Below are 15,048 nucleotides of genomic sequence, written 5' to 3' on the forward strand. Positions count from 1 at the left end.
TCCACATCTCTTACGTCTTCTGCATTGGCAGGTGGGTTCTTTACCACTAGTACCACCAGGGAAGCCCCACATACATATATACAAATATATAAAACCATATATAGCTTTTTTATATATACAAATATATAAAACTACATGTATAAAGATGTGTGTATATATAAAGTTTTATGTACTAATCTGTACTTATAGTCTTTAATTTATACTAGCACCGACAATTCCAATTCAATCTGCACTGAGTGGGCATTCTAGTCTGTCCTCTTCATGTTTATAACCCCCTGCTTCATTTGTGATAAAAGAAAATCAATGAAATTACTATTTTTTCCCCAAGTCTGGAGCTCACAGAAAATGTTTTAGAAACACTCATATTACTATGGAAAACAATTTTATTAAGTTTATTTGTATATTTAAATTTGATAGTTCAGACAAGTGAGAGTCATCCATGTAACCTACACCTCTATCAACGTATGGAACACATTTTCTTATGCCAGAATTTTCCTTGTTTCCGTTTTCTTAATTTCATCCGGTGGCAATCAAATTCTGGGGTGTTTTTCTCATGAAACATTAGGTTTGTCCAAAACACACACAGACACACAAACACACCCCGCTATTTGTATGGGTTTTCATTGTCCTGCTTCTTAAACCCTACTCAGCATCTTGAGCTCCATGCATGCTGTTGAGTGTAAGAATCATTCACTATTTTTTGCCTTGCTAAGTAAAATTCCTCTCCTTCTTTCCTTTTTCTGTGGATTAATCAAGAAATTAGGGTTAGGGTTAGGGTTAGAAACTGGAGCCTATTATACAGAGTGAAGTAAGCCAGAAAGAAAAACACCAATACAGTATACTGATGCATATATATGGAATTTAGAACGATGGTAACAATAACCCTGTATACGAGGCAGCAAAAGAGACACTGATGTATAGAACAGTCTTTTGGACTCTGTGGGAGAGGGAGAGGGTGGGATGATTTGGGAGAATGGCATTGAAATACGTATAATCATATATGGAACGAGTTGCCAGTCCAGGTTTGATGCATGATACTGGATGCTTGGGGCTGGTGCACTGGGAAAACCCAGAGGGATGGTATGGGGAGGGAGGAGGGAGGAGGGTTCAGGATGGGGAATGCATGTATACCTGTGGCGGATTCATTTTGATATTTGGCAAAACCAATACAATATTGTAAAGTTTAAAAATAAAATACAATTTAAAAAAAAACAAAAAAAATTTTATTTCATTTTCTCTATTTGCATTATAGATAGCTATACCTTCTTATCCTGTTGTTTATTTCTTTGAATTAAAGTTTAATTTTCGCAGTATATTTTAATAATGTATTATTTATATGAACTATAATAATCTTTTGCTATCATAGACACATTGTATAATACATACATATCATACATATATATTGTATAATACAAGCATATAATATATGTATCTGTGATATATATAATACTTATCTTACACAGAGCTGGACTGAATGTCTTATAACCTATCCTGAATCTTTTAAAAGAAGTAATATCAATGTTAATCTATTAAATGAACAAGTGATATTTTGTTGCTGATGAAATCTATTAGCTTTAAATATTATCAATACCGAATGGATATGGGCAACTTCATATAGCTTATAATCTTTAAAAAGTTTCAGTAAACATCTATATTAAAAACAAAGATTTCTGTTGCTACAGGCAAAATTTAACCTTCATCAATCACAATCACCTATTTTTGCTTACTTTGTGAAAAGTTTTTGTGAATGGTGCTACAGGAAGTCAATTAGTTTTATGTAGGTTTTTGAAGGCAAAGTAACTTTATAAAATTTTAAAGCAGATAAATGAACAAAGATTCTAAATCAGGAATATGCTCTTTGTTCTGCTTCTATTTAGATAAGTTTAAAGTATTATTCATTCCAGGAGTTATTTTAAATTATGCTCCCAAAAGGCACTTAAGAAAAACTTAATATGTTTCTATATTTATTTTTCCCCTTCTTAGCCTCTTTTAAGTTTTTTTTCAAAGCTATCATCCCTGAAAAGTGTCTGAGCTGATAATTTGACAATGTACATATCACTATTTTGTCCAGTTAAATTCTCCTGCATTATAGTAAAACAAGCAGTTTCCAAAAATGAGACAATCAATTCACTCACACAATGAATCTTGGAATTGTATTTTCTTGTGAGAAGTCCAAATTATATAAAAGGCCTTAGTCCTAACATAAATTTTGGAGCAAACCCTGTGACGTAATAACTTCAAGTAGAACAATGGGAGTTCAAAGAATCTTTGTTCCAATTCCTCTAAATTTATTTATGCTGTCAAGGAATGAGGCCTGTAGAAACTGCAATGCATGTGATCTTTGACACATAAAATGATCATTGTCTCTCATTTCCAGTTAAGAAGAAGTAACACTTCCTGACTCTCTGAAAAGATCGTACTTAAACTTGTTTTTGTACTGATTGTATTACATCTTCACCCAGTACAGCAATAATTATGTACTAGTTTTTAAAGGAACATTTTTCTTCCCATTATTGGTATTTTTATTCTGTGAACAGAGATACATTTCTAACTCTAAACCTTTCACTAACTTTTTACTGATTCCACTACTGAGGAGGTATATCTTGTTGTCTGATTCCTAGATTTGAACAGAATGACAATGCTTGTGTGTGTGTGTGTGTATGTGTGTGTGTTGGGGGGGGTATTCTCCTCAGTTTTCTACTCTCTCCCTATATTGGAATTGTATATTCATACTTTGCATGTGAGTTTCTAATGCTCTGAAAGTGAAAGTTGCTCATTCGTGTCCAACGCTTTGCAACCCCATGAACTGTATAGTCCATGGAATTCTCCAGGCCAGAATACTGGAGTCGGTAGCTGCTCCCTTCTCCAGGGGATCTTCCCAACCCAGGGATCAAACCCAGGTCTCCCACATTGCAGGAGGATTCTTTACCAACTGAGTGACAGTATGCTCTATTTTACATACTTTTCAGTCCTTCTGATTTATCTGTATTCATGTGACTTGCTTTGGGCAAGAAAATATGGGCAGAATTACCAGGCCAGTTTTGAAGCCAGGGCTTTAAGTAGCATTGCTTGATTCCAGTCTATGCTTCAGTGATCTGTCATGAGAAAAGCATGTTTAGCTAGGTGCTGGTACAAAAAGAATGCAGAGATGGAGCAAGTGTTGAAAGTGTTACTCCATGGGCTATAGTCCACCAGGCTCCTGTCCATGGGGTTTTCCAGGCAAGAATACTGGAGTGGGTAGCCATTCCCTTCTCCAGGGGATTTTCCTGACCCAGGGGTCGAACCCAGGTCTCCTGCATTTCAGTTAGATTGTTCACCATCTGAGCTACCAGGGAAGCCCACAGAGACCAAGGAACAAACCTAAAACCTACTGCAGACTGAAGCCCAGCCAAGTTGGCCAGTAGCTTAAACAGAGCCACCCTCCTAACACATAGACTGGAAATAGAGAAAAGCATGTGCTGTTTGAAAGTACTGAGCTGGGAGTGTTTGTCACAAAGCCCTGCTATAGCATTGGTGAAGCAATACAACATGCCTGTCTAATATTGGTGCTGTTTCTATTCTTGGGAGTGGCTTTCTCAAAGATAGCACTTGTCAGCTCCCCTTTATACTGTGTCTTAGCCTACATAGTCTGTCTGTTGCTTAGAGGCTAAGGGTGCTCATGGCTGAACTGTATTTAATAGGAGGTCTGATAGAACAACTTTTCACACGTCAATGTATGGAGAAGTAGTTCTGGCTTATATATGATTTAACTTAAACTAACTAGAATGGCCTGTTTTATGGCTACTTTACACATATACTGTACCTCTGCTTTTAATATTAAAGAAAAAAAAACACATTTGAAAATCAAAATGCAGTAACTATGTTTCAGGCATTCAAAATGTAGCTGCAAGGCCATTGTGTCTGGGTAGATTGATTGATTTTTATGGATGTGGTTTTAGACACATTTCTGCATTACTGAGAACTTGATTTTCTAAACTTTCAGGTCAAGGATGTGACCAGTCATTCTCAAACAATACTTGCTAGCAGCTGCCAGCTTCAACCTTATGGCTTCAAGGCCTCCCTTGTAACTATGCAACCGTTTTGGACTCCAACCAATTCTTACTTATGAAGCATCCTTATTTCTTGCAACATCCAATCCTAATTTTTGGCAAATATTGTATGTACTTTTGAGAGTTTTGCCTCTATAGAAACATCATTTATTTTGTAGTCCAGCAGAATACAATTCAAGGGCTTCTTCAATCTGTGTCTCAAGGGCCATAATGCTCAGTTTGGCCCTCAAATAAAACACTTTTCTATTCCTATTGATTATTCCCATCAACAGGTCCTTGTGGCTCTCAAACTAAATCAAATTCCCCAGTTTATTTTCTAATAAGGATATTGGTCTTCTATATTTACTCTTTCACAAAAGAAGGAAGGTACTATAAATTAAAGACTCACTGGAAACGTAAGCAAAAGGAGCATAATTGTGAAACCTGTTTCTTAGAGACATGACCATTGATCTTCGAAGGATTTTTTTCTTTTGTACAATAACAATTAGGCCTGGGCTAGGACACAGGTCTAAATAATTGAAATGCAGGAGGAAAAGAAAAGTTTATAATATGGTCCTCAGCAGATTTTCAAGTCTCCCAGAAATGTATTTGCAGACGAATTCAACATTTGTTTAGCTAAATACATTAACACTGTTTAGTCGTCCAGTTGTGTCTGAGTCTTTGCAGCCCCATAGACTGCCGCATGCCAGGCTGCATTAACATAGGTTTCTCCTTTTTAGAGGGTTGATTCATCCATTTAAGGACCAAAATCAATAATTTTTAGAATGTTCTTTTTGTGTCAGCATTGAAGAATCAGGCTTTAAATTTTGCTAAAAACCAGTAATCCACATCTGCTCAACTGTCAAATCATCTAGATAATTGCTAAAGAAGGTCTTTTAGTGACACGACATCCAACATGTTCTTTTCAAGAACACATGGACTCTTTACCGAAAGAGATAGAACACAGTGTATACAGAAAATAGCCATTAACAAACATCTGCCAGGAAAAAAATGTAAAGGCAATATGTTCTATTTACATGAACACAAAAATTCCAAATAAACTATGATGCAACACAATCCATAAATATTTCATTACTATATGGGGTTTACTATAAAAAATTCAAATTAGTTAACACTCAAAAATTATTCAAAGTAATTCAGCATATTGAGAATAAAAAATCAACAAGATCTTTTTGCTAAATAAAATATTGAAATAATTGATAAAGCAAACACAGATGACGATTAAAGTAAATCTTAAAAATATGCAGAATAGGAGCATCTTAAGTCTGGAAAGAATAAAAATATGCAACTAACATTCTACTTAAGAAATCAGCTTTCTTCTGAGTTTGAAAAGAAAAAATAATTTCCAGTGTCTTCAGTTTTTAATATATTGTATTGAAGGTCACCTATGCAAATAAAAAAAAAAACAAAGGAAATGAAATTAATACTGGTAAAGAATTAAAAATTTAACTATTTTTGAAAAACCAAACTGTGTGCAAATTATACTCTAAAGGAACTATAAACAAACAAGTAAACAAAAACTAGAAAATGAATACATAAATTTGGTAGTTTTCCTGGAAAAAATCAACATAAAATTTCCATTTTATTTTAAAAATCTAGCACACTGGCATTATGCCTTCTGAATTTTTCAGGTTGTATAACAGAATATTTTCGATATTAAAGTCATTCACATAATGACACTTGAACAGATGATTCCTGTGCTCTTAACATATTCTAGGTCTCTAGTACTCTTGCCTGGAAAATCCCATGGATGGAGGAGCCTGGTAGGCTGCAGTCCATGGGGTTGCGAAGAGTTGGACACGACTGATCAACTTCACTTTCACTTTTCACTTTCATGTATTGGAGAAGGAAGTGGCAACCCACTCCAGTGTTCTTGCCTGGAGAATCCCAGGGACGGGGGAGCCTGGTGGGCTGCCATCTATGGGGTCACACAGAGTCGGACACGGCTGAAGCGACTTAGCAGCAGCAGCAGCAGAATGTTTATCTAATACAAACTATAGAACACTAACATCCTTAAAACTATGAAACACCAGAGAGTAAAACAAAGACCTTTGTAAATGTAGAAATATTATAAGTTCATGGATTGAAAGACTCTATTAGCGCTAGTGGTAAAGAATCTCCCTGCCAATGCAGCAGACGCAAGAGACGGATTCAATCCCTGGGTTGGGAGGATCCCCTGGAGGAAGAAATGGCAACCCACTCAGATATTCTTGCCTGGAAAAATCCCATGAACAGAGGTGCCTGGCAGGCTAGAGTCCATGGGTTGCAAAGAGTCAGACACGACTGAGCTCTTGTTAGCAGCAGCAGCATAATAACACAATATTAATTCTTACCAAATTGATTTAGATATACAAAAAGAGCATAAGAAAAATCTCAATAGTTTTATGTGGAATTCTCTTTTCAATATTGATTCTAAAATTTAGAGGGAAATACAAGTAAGTTAGTAAGTGTTAGTCGCTCAATCGTGCCTGACACTTTCGACCCCGAGGACTGCAACCCACCAGGCTCCTCTGTCCATGAGTTTTCCAGGCAAGGATACTGGAGTGGGTTGCTATTTCCTTCTCCAGGGGATCTTCCCAACCCAGGAATCAAACCCAGGTCTCCTGCACTGCAGGCAGATTCTTTACCAATTGAGCTAAAAGGGAAGCCCAGGGAAATACAAAATGCCTAGAAAATCCTAGACAAGATTAAGAGGAACAAAATTAATAAGATTTATACTATCAGAATTAAAATATACTGTAAAGCTACTCCAGACACTCACATGATTATATCATAACACACTGAGGAAACCAGAAGGGAAAGAGACACGTGTACCCCAATGTTCATCGCAGCACTGTTTATAATAGCCAGGACATGGAAGCAACCTAGATGCCCATCAGCAGATGAATGGATAAGAAAGCTATGGTACATATACACAATGGAGTATTACTCAGCCATTAAAAAGAATACATTTGAATCAGTTCTAATGAGGTGGATGAAACTGGAGCCTATTATACAGAGTGAAGTAAGCCAGAACGAAAAACACCAATACCGTATAATAACACATATATATGGAATTTAGAAAGATGGTAACAATAACCCGGTGTATGAGACAGCAAAAGAGACACTGATGTATAGAACAGTCTTATGGACCCTGTGGGAGAGGGAGAGGGTGGGAAGATTTGGGAGAATGGCATTGAAACATGTAAAATATCATGTATGAAACGAGTTGCCAGTCCAGGTTTGATGCACGATACTGGATGCTTGGGGCTAGTGCACTGGGACGACCCAGAGGGATGGTATGGGGAGGGAGGAGGGAGGAGGGTTCAAGATGGGGAACACATGTATACCTGTGGCGGATTCATTTTGATATTTGGCAAAACTAATACAATTATGTAAAGTTTAAAAATAAAATTAAATTAAAAAAAAGAATATATGCCATGTATATAATAAAAATCCATGTTTAATACAAAAAAAATAAAATAAAATGAGCTGAACATAATCAGGTCAAATCTTTAGGGAAAGAAATGAGGTTTTGTTTAATTTGCTCAGATATTTGTTTTGCTCTGTACAGTTTCCCTCAAAATTTTAAAACTATCACATTCATTTGAAAAGGCATATAAGTTGAAAATTATTACAGAACACTTCTAAAGCTAAAAAAAAAAAAAAAGAAAAAAAAAGTAAATATGTATAACAACGTTTTTTCCAGTGGTCATGTATGGATGTGAAAGTTGGACTGTGAAGAAAGCTGAGCGCCGAAGAATTGATGCTTTTGAACTGTGGTGTTAAAGAAGACTCCTGAGAGTCCCTTGGACTGCAGGGAGATAAAACCAGTCCATTCTAAAGGAGATCAGTTCTGGGTGTTCTTTGGAAGGACTGATGCTGAAGCTGAAACTCCAATACTTTGGCCACCTCATGTGAAGAGCTGACTCATTGGAAAAGACTCTGATGCTGGGAGGGATTGGGGGCAGGAGGAGAAGGGGATGACAGAGGATGAGATGACTGGATGGCATCACCAACTTGATGGACATGAGTCTGAGTGAACTCTGGGAGTTGGTGATGGACAGAGAGGCCTGGCGTGCTGTGATTCATGGGGTTGCAAAGAGTTGGACACGACTGAGCGACTGAACTGAACTGAAGGAAGAAAAGCGCTACATCAACAGAAACAATGGAAGACAGAGGACAATGGAATCATAAATTCTACACTCTGAGAGAAAGCAAAACTACTCTTGGCTTAGAATTACATACCCAGCAAGTGTATATTTTAAGTAAGTGTAAATTAAAAACATTCTCCAATGAACAGGTATGGGGTATTTGCAATATTTGTTGAAAATTATGTTTTTGCTTTTGTTTGACTTTTGATAATCAATTGAATTCATTTCATGTTTACAGGCCTGCTCTTGTCATCTAATCTATCCTTATTCATTTTAAGAATGAATTTTCAGGAAAAATGAAGTTGGGGAAAAGAACTTGCTATATCGTAGCACATGTGTTGCAAGATATTTGATTTTTCTTTCACAAAATACTTTGGAATGTTGCTTTCTAATTAATTTCCAGCAGGATAACACTGATCTTTTTGCTCACTGTGAAAGCATTTTAACGTCTTCCAACTGCACGATGAGTAACACTTAAATACTTTATCCCGTCATTGAAATCCCTACAAAGTCTTTCCTACCATAAATTCTCACTTCTTCCTGTGGTCCAGCTGATAATAAGCTACCTGTTCTTGTATGCTTCAAATGTTCTTCTGCACATACAGCTCCTTCTTTCTGAATTACCCCTAAACCCTTACATACACATTTCACCCTTTCCTCCAAGGTTCAGCTGGATAGAACTACATTTCTCTGGAGAATTTTTTGATCCCATTAAATAATACAATTTCACTTTTCTCTGAACTCCTTAGTTATTTAATTTAAACTTCTATCAGTTCCTTAGGAAAATGATCTATGACTACTTCACTCGTAGAGCCCTCTAAAATCAAAGTGCCTTGCCTATTATTGACAATGAATATAGTTGTTGAATAAAAAAACAAAGCAAAAATAAACTTTAACCCACTGTCAAATTTCATCAAATATAGGTTAGTACTATGTTATGGGTTTTTAAGTACTAATAAGAATAATATAATCAAATTTGGGGGCCAGAATATAGATGCATATATTTAAAGAAACAAATTCAAAGTATGTAAACTGTCGTAGAGGATAGAATCAGTTTTTGGCTGGGAAGCTCTCCCTGGAATAATAAATAATGACCTTCCTGTCCCAGCCATACTTACCTGGTGAGTCAACTGTGATCACCACATTCATATATATGCTGCCTGGATTCAGAAGGCATGTTTTGTTGACTTTCATTTCATACTTTTCTATTTCCTGGTTTAAATAATTAGTATCTAGTAAACAAATGGAGTTGGCCTGAAATCAAGTGGAAATGTTACATCAAATTTACACCCAAATATATTGTGAAAATGTTTTTATATTTATGCATTATTGAAATAGATATTATATAGTAAATCATTCTAACACTCATATTTAATAAACCATTACATTCAAATCATTGATTTTATTAACTTATTTCAATCTTCTGTAACATTAAACATAATTTAGAGCAAATATATGAACATGAATGTATGCTTTTCTTTAGAACTTAAAAAATCATTGAGATGGGTTTTAAAACACATTGAGAATGCCCTTATAGCTAAACAAATATATATTATACATGCTAGAATTAATATTAAGAAAATTATCAAAGTAGCTCATAATTCTAGCATAAAATTAAGGTACTATGTGATATATGTGATAATATGAAACTGATACGTTTAAAAATAAACTATGGGTTTGATAATGTAACAAAGGTTAGGTAAACTTTCATTGACTCTACAGTTTATTGCAATTTAAAAGTTTCTGTTCTACTGTTTAAAAATAAATTCCATGTTTCTTTTTTAACATCATCCTGAGAAAGTTCCTTGAATCACGATATAGATAGATTAGATGAATTTTGCATTTTTAAAAACACTAAAGAGGAGATACAGCAGTTCCGTTTTGAATGTCCATGATTTACCCAGTGAAAAAGGCTTTGCATAAATTTTGATGGTTCTGACATATTCCTGCAGTAGCTTCATAACACAATTGAAAATTCTTCATTAAAAATGGCTTTTATCTTCCTAAACTTGTGAACAATACCAGCAACTGTTTAAGTCAGTTAAATAAAACTATGCTTTCATAATTTACTAAAATAAATCTCATTTTATGTGATATTTTACTTTTTTCCATGAATTAACATAAAAGATTGTATCAAATGACAGATGTTTTTAGAGCTGGGAGCAAATTATATTAGAAGACTTGAATGATGTTTGCAAAGCTTTTGACTTGCCTATAAATCTCTTCTAAATATCTGAAAGTTCTTTAGAACAAAAACTGGAAAAAAAAACTATAGAGAATATGAAATAAGTAACAATTTTAGTAATGTACAAAATCTATCAAACTTAAATACCATAAGGCTGCTTAATTATATGGGTGTATGAATGAAGAATAATAGTTCCAATTTTCAGACTGAATAGGGTATTATATCATGATATTGTAAGGCAGCTTAGGAAGAATTTAAATAAATTAGATAAATATAATCTGTATACAGTAAATACATACACACACACACAAGCACTGTGTCTTATACTTGTGTTATGTGTGTCTGGGCATATGTGTTCTCAATCATCCTTCAATCAGTCATGTACATATGGCTTGGAGCCATAAACACTGGGAGATATGAACTGGGTTTACAGTGAGGGTGAGGTTCAGTTCAGTTCAGTTCAGTCGCTCAATCGTGTCTGACTCTTTGTAACCCGATTAAATGCAGCACGCCAGGCCTCCCTGATGTGTATAAAAGGAAGAAATTGCAAAAACAATATTTTGATGGTTATGATTTATTTAAACAGTAGTTGATATTGACTTTGTTTTTTCACTAGTCCCTGTACTAAGCTCTTTATCTACATTAGATAATTAAAACTCAAAATAATCTTTGGGAAATGAAATAAATAATATCTCTATTTTAAATATAAACATACAAATTTATAGTTCAGTTAGCCTTTAAGAAATCAGTAAGTGATAGAGCTGGGCTTTAGACCCACATTCACCTCAACTGTTGTACCAGTCAATCCTATTTTCTAGATCTTTTTTCTTATAATGAACTTTTTAGAGAATATATGACTTCATGTATGTTAGCCTTTTAGTCTTCACAGTAATTCTATGAAAGATAGCCATTCATTATCATCATGGCCACCACATTATAAATAAAAAGATATAATTTAGAAATCTAAGACATTTGCTTCAGTTCACATGGAGAGTAAGTGGCAAAGCAGAAATTTAATCAGGCATTTTGATTTGGAAACCTATATCCTTAAACAGCAGACCATACAAGTGTCCATGTTGTAGACAATACTTACATAGTTATAAATACCAAACTTGCTCCATTAGGGAAATCAGTTGAAAAATGTGGCCTCAAATAAACTGTAATGTTTGATGTGACTCATATATGGGTAATGGTAAGAATGAAATACATCTGAATGTTTTCTATTTTCACCAATTATTCTAAGCTCTTTTTAAATTTCAATACTGTCAAGTATTTAAAAAAAAAAAGACACACACACATTTTTTAAATGCAGAATTTAGAATTAATTGAAGTCAGCTAAATCTCAATGTCTTGGGACTAAGCCTAAGCTTTCTATTCTAAAATACCCTAAGTTTGTGTTTCGTTTTATATATCTGTTTGGTTTTGTTTTGGTTTTATGATCATTATACATTAGAGATTACATCCAGGTTTACTTCTGCTTCACATAATTTTTTAAAATTTATATTTTCATGTCAAATCATCTATGTGAGCCTTTAGAATGTACTCAAGCATTTAGAATGTGCTTTAGTATATCTGCCTGCAGTGTGGGAGACCCAGGTTTGATCCTAGGGTCAGGAGGATCCCTTGGAGGAGGAAATGCAACACATTCCAATATTTTTGCCTGGGAAACCCCATGGACAGAGAAGCTGGTGGGGTTCATGGGGTCACAAAGAGGCAGACACGACTGAGAGAGTAACAGTTTTATATACACAGTATTTCTAATCAAATTAAGTACACTAATTTATAATGTTTAGTATGCATGCATTTCCCTTTTATTATTATTATTATTATTTGGCCACATGGCATGTGGGATCTTATTCCTTGACCAGGGGTCAAACCCTTGACACCCACATTGGAAGCATGGAGTCTTGACCACTGGACCTCCAGGAAAGCCCCCCTCCTTTATTATTTTAAGTGACTATATTATTCTCTAATTAATTTTCATAATTTTATTATCATGGTCATATTTTCAAAGATGCTACTCTTTAGTATAAGGATCAATATAATTTTTACTTTCAAATCCATGAATTTATGCTTCTGTTTATATTAATATATTTTAATGTATTCAGTTCAGTTGCTCAGTCATGTCCAACTCTTTAGTAATCTAATATTGGAATTTAGAAGGATGGTAACAATAAGCCTGTGTACGAGACAACAAAAGAGACTCTGATGTATAGAACAGTCTTATGGACTCTGTGGGAGAGGGAGAGGGTGGGAAGACTTGGGAGAATGGCATTGAAACATGTATAATATCATGTATGAAACAAGTCACCAGTCCAGGTTCGATGCATGATACTGGATGCTTGGGGCTGGTGCACTGGGACGACCCAGAGGGATGGTATGGGGAGGGAGGAGGGAGGAGGGTTCAGGATGGGGAACACATGTATACCTGTGGCAGATTCATTTCAATATTTGGCAAAACTAATACAATATTATAAAGTTTAAAAATAAAATTTAAAAAAAGAAAAGAAAATCACTTTCATATTTCAGTTTATCTTAGGAATATTTCAACATTTAAAAAATTTGCCACCTGTCATAACTTGAATGTGTGTACTGTTTACTTTAATCACAGTATATTTGAAGGGGGAAAAAGGCAAGATAAAAAGAAAATGCCAAAGAACTAAATAGACATTTCTCCAAAGAAGACATACAGATGGCTAACAAACACATGAAAAGATGCTCAACATCACTCATTATCAGAGAAATGCAAATCAAAACCACTATGAGGTACCATTTCATGCCAGTCAGAATGGCTGTGATCCAAAAGTCTACAAATAATAAATGCTGGAGAGGGTGTGGAGAAAAGGGAACTCTCTTACACTGTTGGTGGGAATGCAAACTAGTACAGCCACTATGGAGAACAGTGTGGAGATTCCTTAAAAAACTGGAAATAGAACTGCCTTATGATCCAGCAATCCCACTGCTGGGCATACACACTGAGGAAACCAGAAGGGAAAGAGACACGTGTACCCCAATGTTCATCGAAGCACTGTTTATAATAGCCAGGACATGGAAGCAACCTAGATGCCCATCAGCAGATGAATGGATAAGAAAGCTGTGGTACATATACACAATGCAGTATTACTCAGCCATTAAAAAGAATACATTTGAATCAGTTCTAATGAGATGGATGAAACTGGAACCTATTATACAGAGTGAAGTAAGCCAGAAAGAAAAACACCAATACAGTATACTAACGCATATATATGGAATTTAGAAAGATGGTAACAATAACCCTGTGTACGAGACAGCAAAAGAGACACCGATGTATAGATCAGTCTTATGGACTCTGTGGGAGAGGGAGAGGGTGGGGAGATTTGGGAGAATAGCACTGAAACATGTATAATATCATGTATGAAATGAGTCGCCAGTCCAGGTTCGATGCACGGTATTGGATGCTTGGGGCTGGTGCACTGGGACGACCCAGAGGGAGGGTAGGGGAGGGAGGAGGGAGGAGGGTTCAGGATGGGGAACACAGGTATACCTGTGGTGGATTCATTTCCATATTTGGCAAAACTAATACAATATTGTAAAGTTTAAAAATAAAATAAAATTAAAAAAAAAAAGAAAATGGGTATATTACATCTCTAAGTGACCCTTCAGTTTTGATCAAAAAACTTTTTTTATTACAAAATGGATTCAGTACTTCTTTAACAAAAATTAATTAAATTGATGACTGAGGAAAATATTTTTACTGTTTTCTCTCATAGACCATTTACTATTTTCTTTTGGAAAATTTAGTATTCCATTGGATAGCATACATTTATACGATTTCCTATAACTGAATGACAAAAAAATAAGATGATTCAAAAATGAGCAAAACATTTCAATTAATTTCTGTAAAGAAGATATACAAATGGCTAACAAGCACATAAGATGCTCAGTATCATTAATCATTAGGGAATGCAGATGAAAACCACAATGAGGTACCACCTTAAACCCATTAGGATGGCTGCTGCTGCTAAGTCGCTTCAGTCGTGTCCAACTCTGTGCGACCCCATAGACGGCAGCCCACCAGGCGCCTCCCCACCGTCCCTTGGATTCTCCAGGCAAGAACACTGGAGTGGGTTGCCAATTCCTTCTCCAATGTGTGAAAGTAAAAAGTGAAAGTGAAGTTGCTCAATCTTATCCGACTCTTAGCGACCCCAGGGTCTGCAGCCCACCAGGCTCCTCCATCCATGGGATTCTCCAGGTAAGAGTACTGGAGTGGGGTGCCATTGCCTTCTCCATTAAGATGGCTGCTGCTCCTGCTAAGTCACTTCAGTCATGTCTGACTCTGTGCGACCCCATGGACTGTAGCCCACCAGGCTCCTCCACCCATGGGATTTTCCAGGCAAGAGTACTGGAGTGGGGTTCCATTGCCTTCTCCGTTAGGATAGCTACTACTGACAAAACAAACCACAAATGAGTACTAGTGAGGATGTGGAGAATCTTGTGTTATGTTGATGGGAACACTAAACAATGTAGCTGCTGAGGAAAACAGTATAGCAATTCTTCAAAAAATTAAAAACAAAATTGTCACATGATTCAGCCATTCTGCCTCTGGGTATGTATACCAAAAAATGGAACATGGAGTCTCAATGGGACATCTGTACACCCTTGTCACAGCAGCATTATTTCCAACATCCAAAAAGTAGAAGCA

At 35.7% G+C, this 15,048-nt stretch overlaps 1 protein-coding gene across 14 annotated transcripts in view; it reads right to left on the reverse strand.

Moving 5' to 3' along the window:
* Positions 1–365: 365 nt before the first annotated feature.
* LOC147350176 (uncharacterized) overlaps positions 366–15,048 on the reverse strand; it is a 97,076-nt gene continuing 82,393 nt past the window's right edge. For 7 of the 14 annotated variants that reach the window (XR_015149238.1, XR_015149239.1, XR_015149218.1 and 4 more), the window contains one exon: positions 5,116–5,434. Coding sequence is in view for 3 of the 14 variants with exons in the window: in XM_086362528.1 (XP_086218654.1) it covers positions 5,411–5,434 (24 nt within the window). In the remaining 11 variants the exon portion in view is untranslated. Of the gene's footprint in view, positions 741–5,115; positions 5,435–5,831; positions 5,968–9,300; positions 9,437–15,048 lie in introns of those variants that run through there. The other 7 variants (XR_015149214.1, XR_015149215.1, XR_015149200.1 and 4 more) reach the window with 3 other exon arrangements.

This window comes from Bos grunniens, chromosome 20 (assembly GCF_055505025.1).
Source record: "Bos grunniens cultivar Pamir isolate PY7600 chromosome 20, Bosgru_T2T1.0, whole genome shotgun sequence".
NCBI classification, from domain to species: domain Eukaryota; kingdom Metazoa; phylum Chordata; class Mammalia; order Artiodactyla; family Bovidae; genus Bos; species Bos grunniens.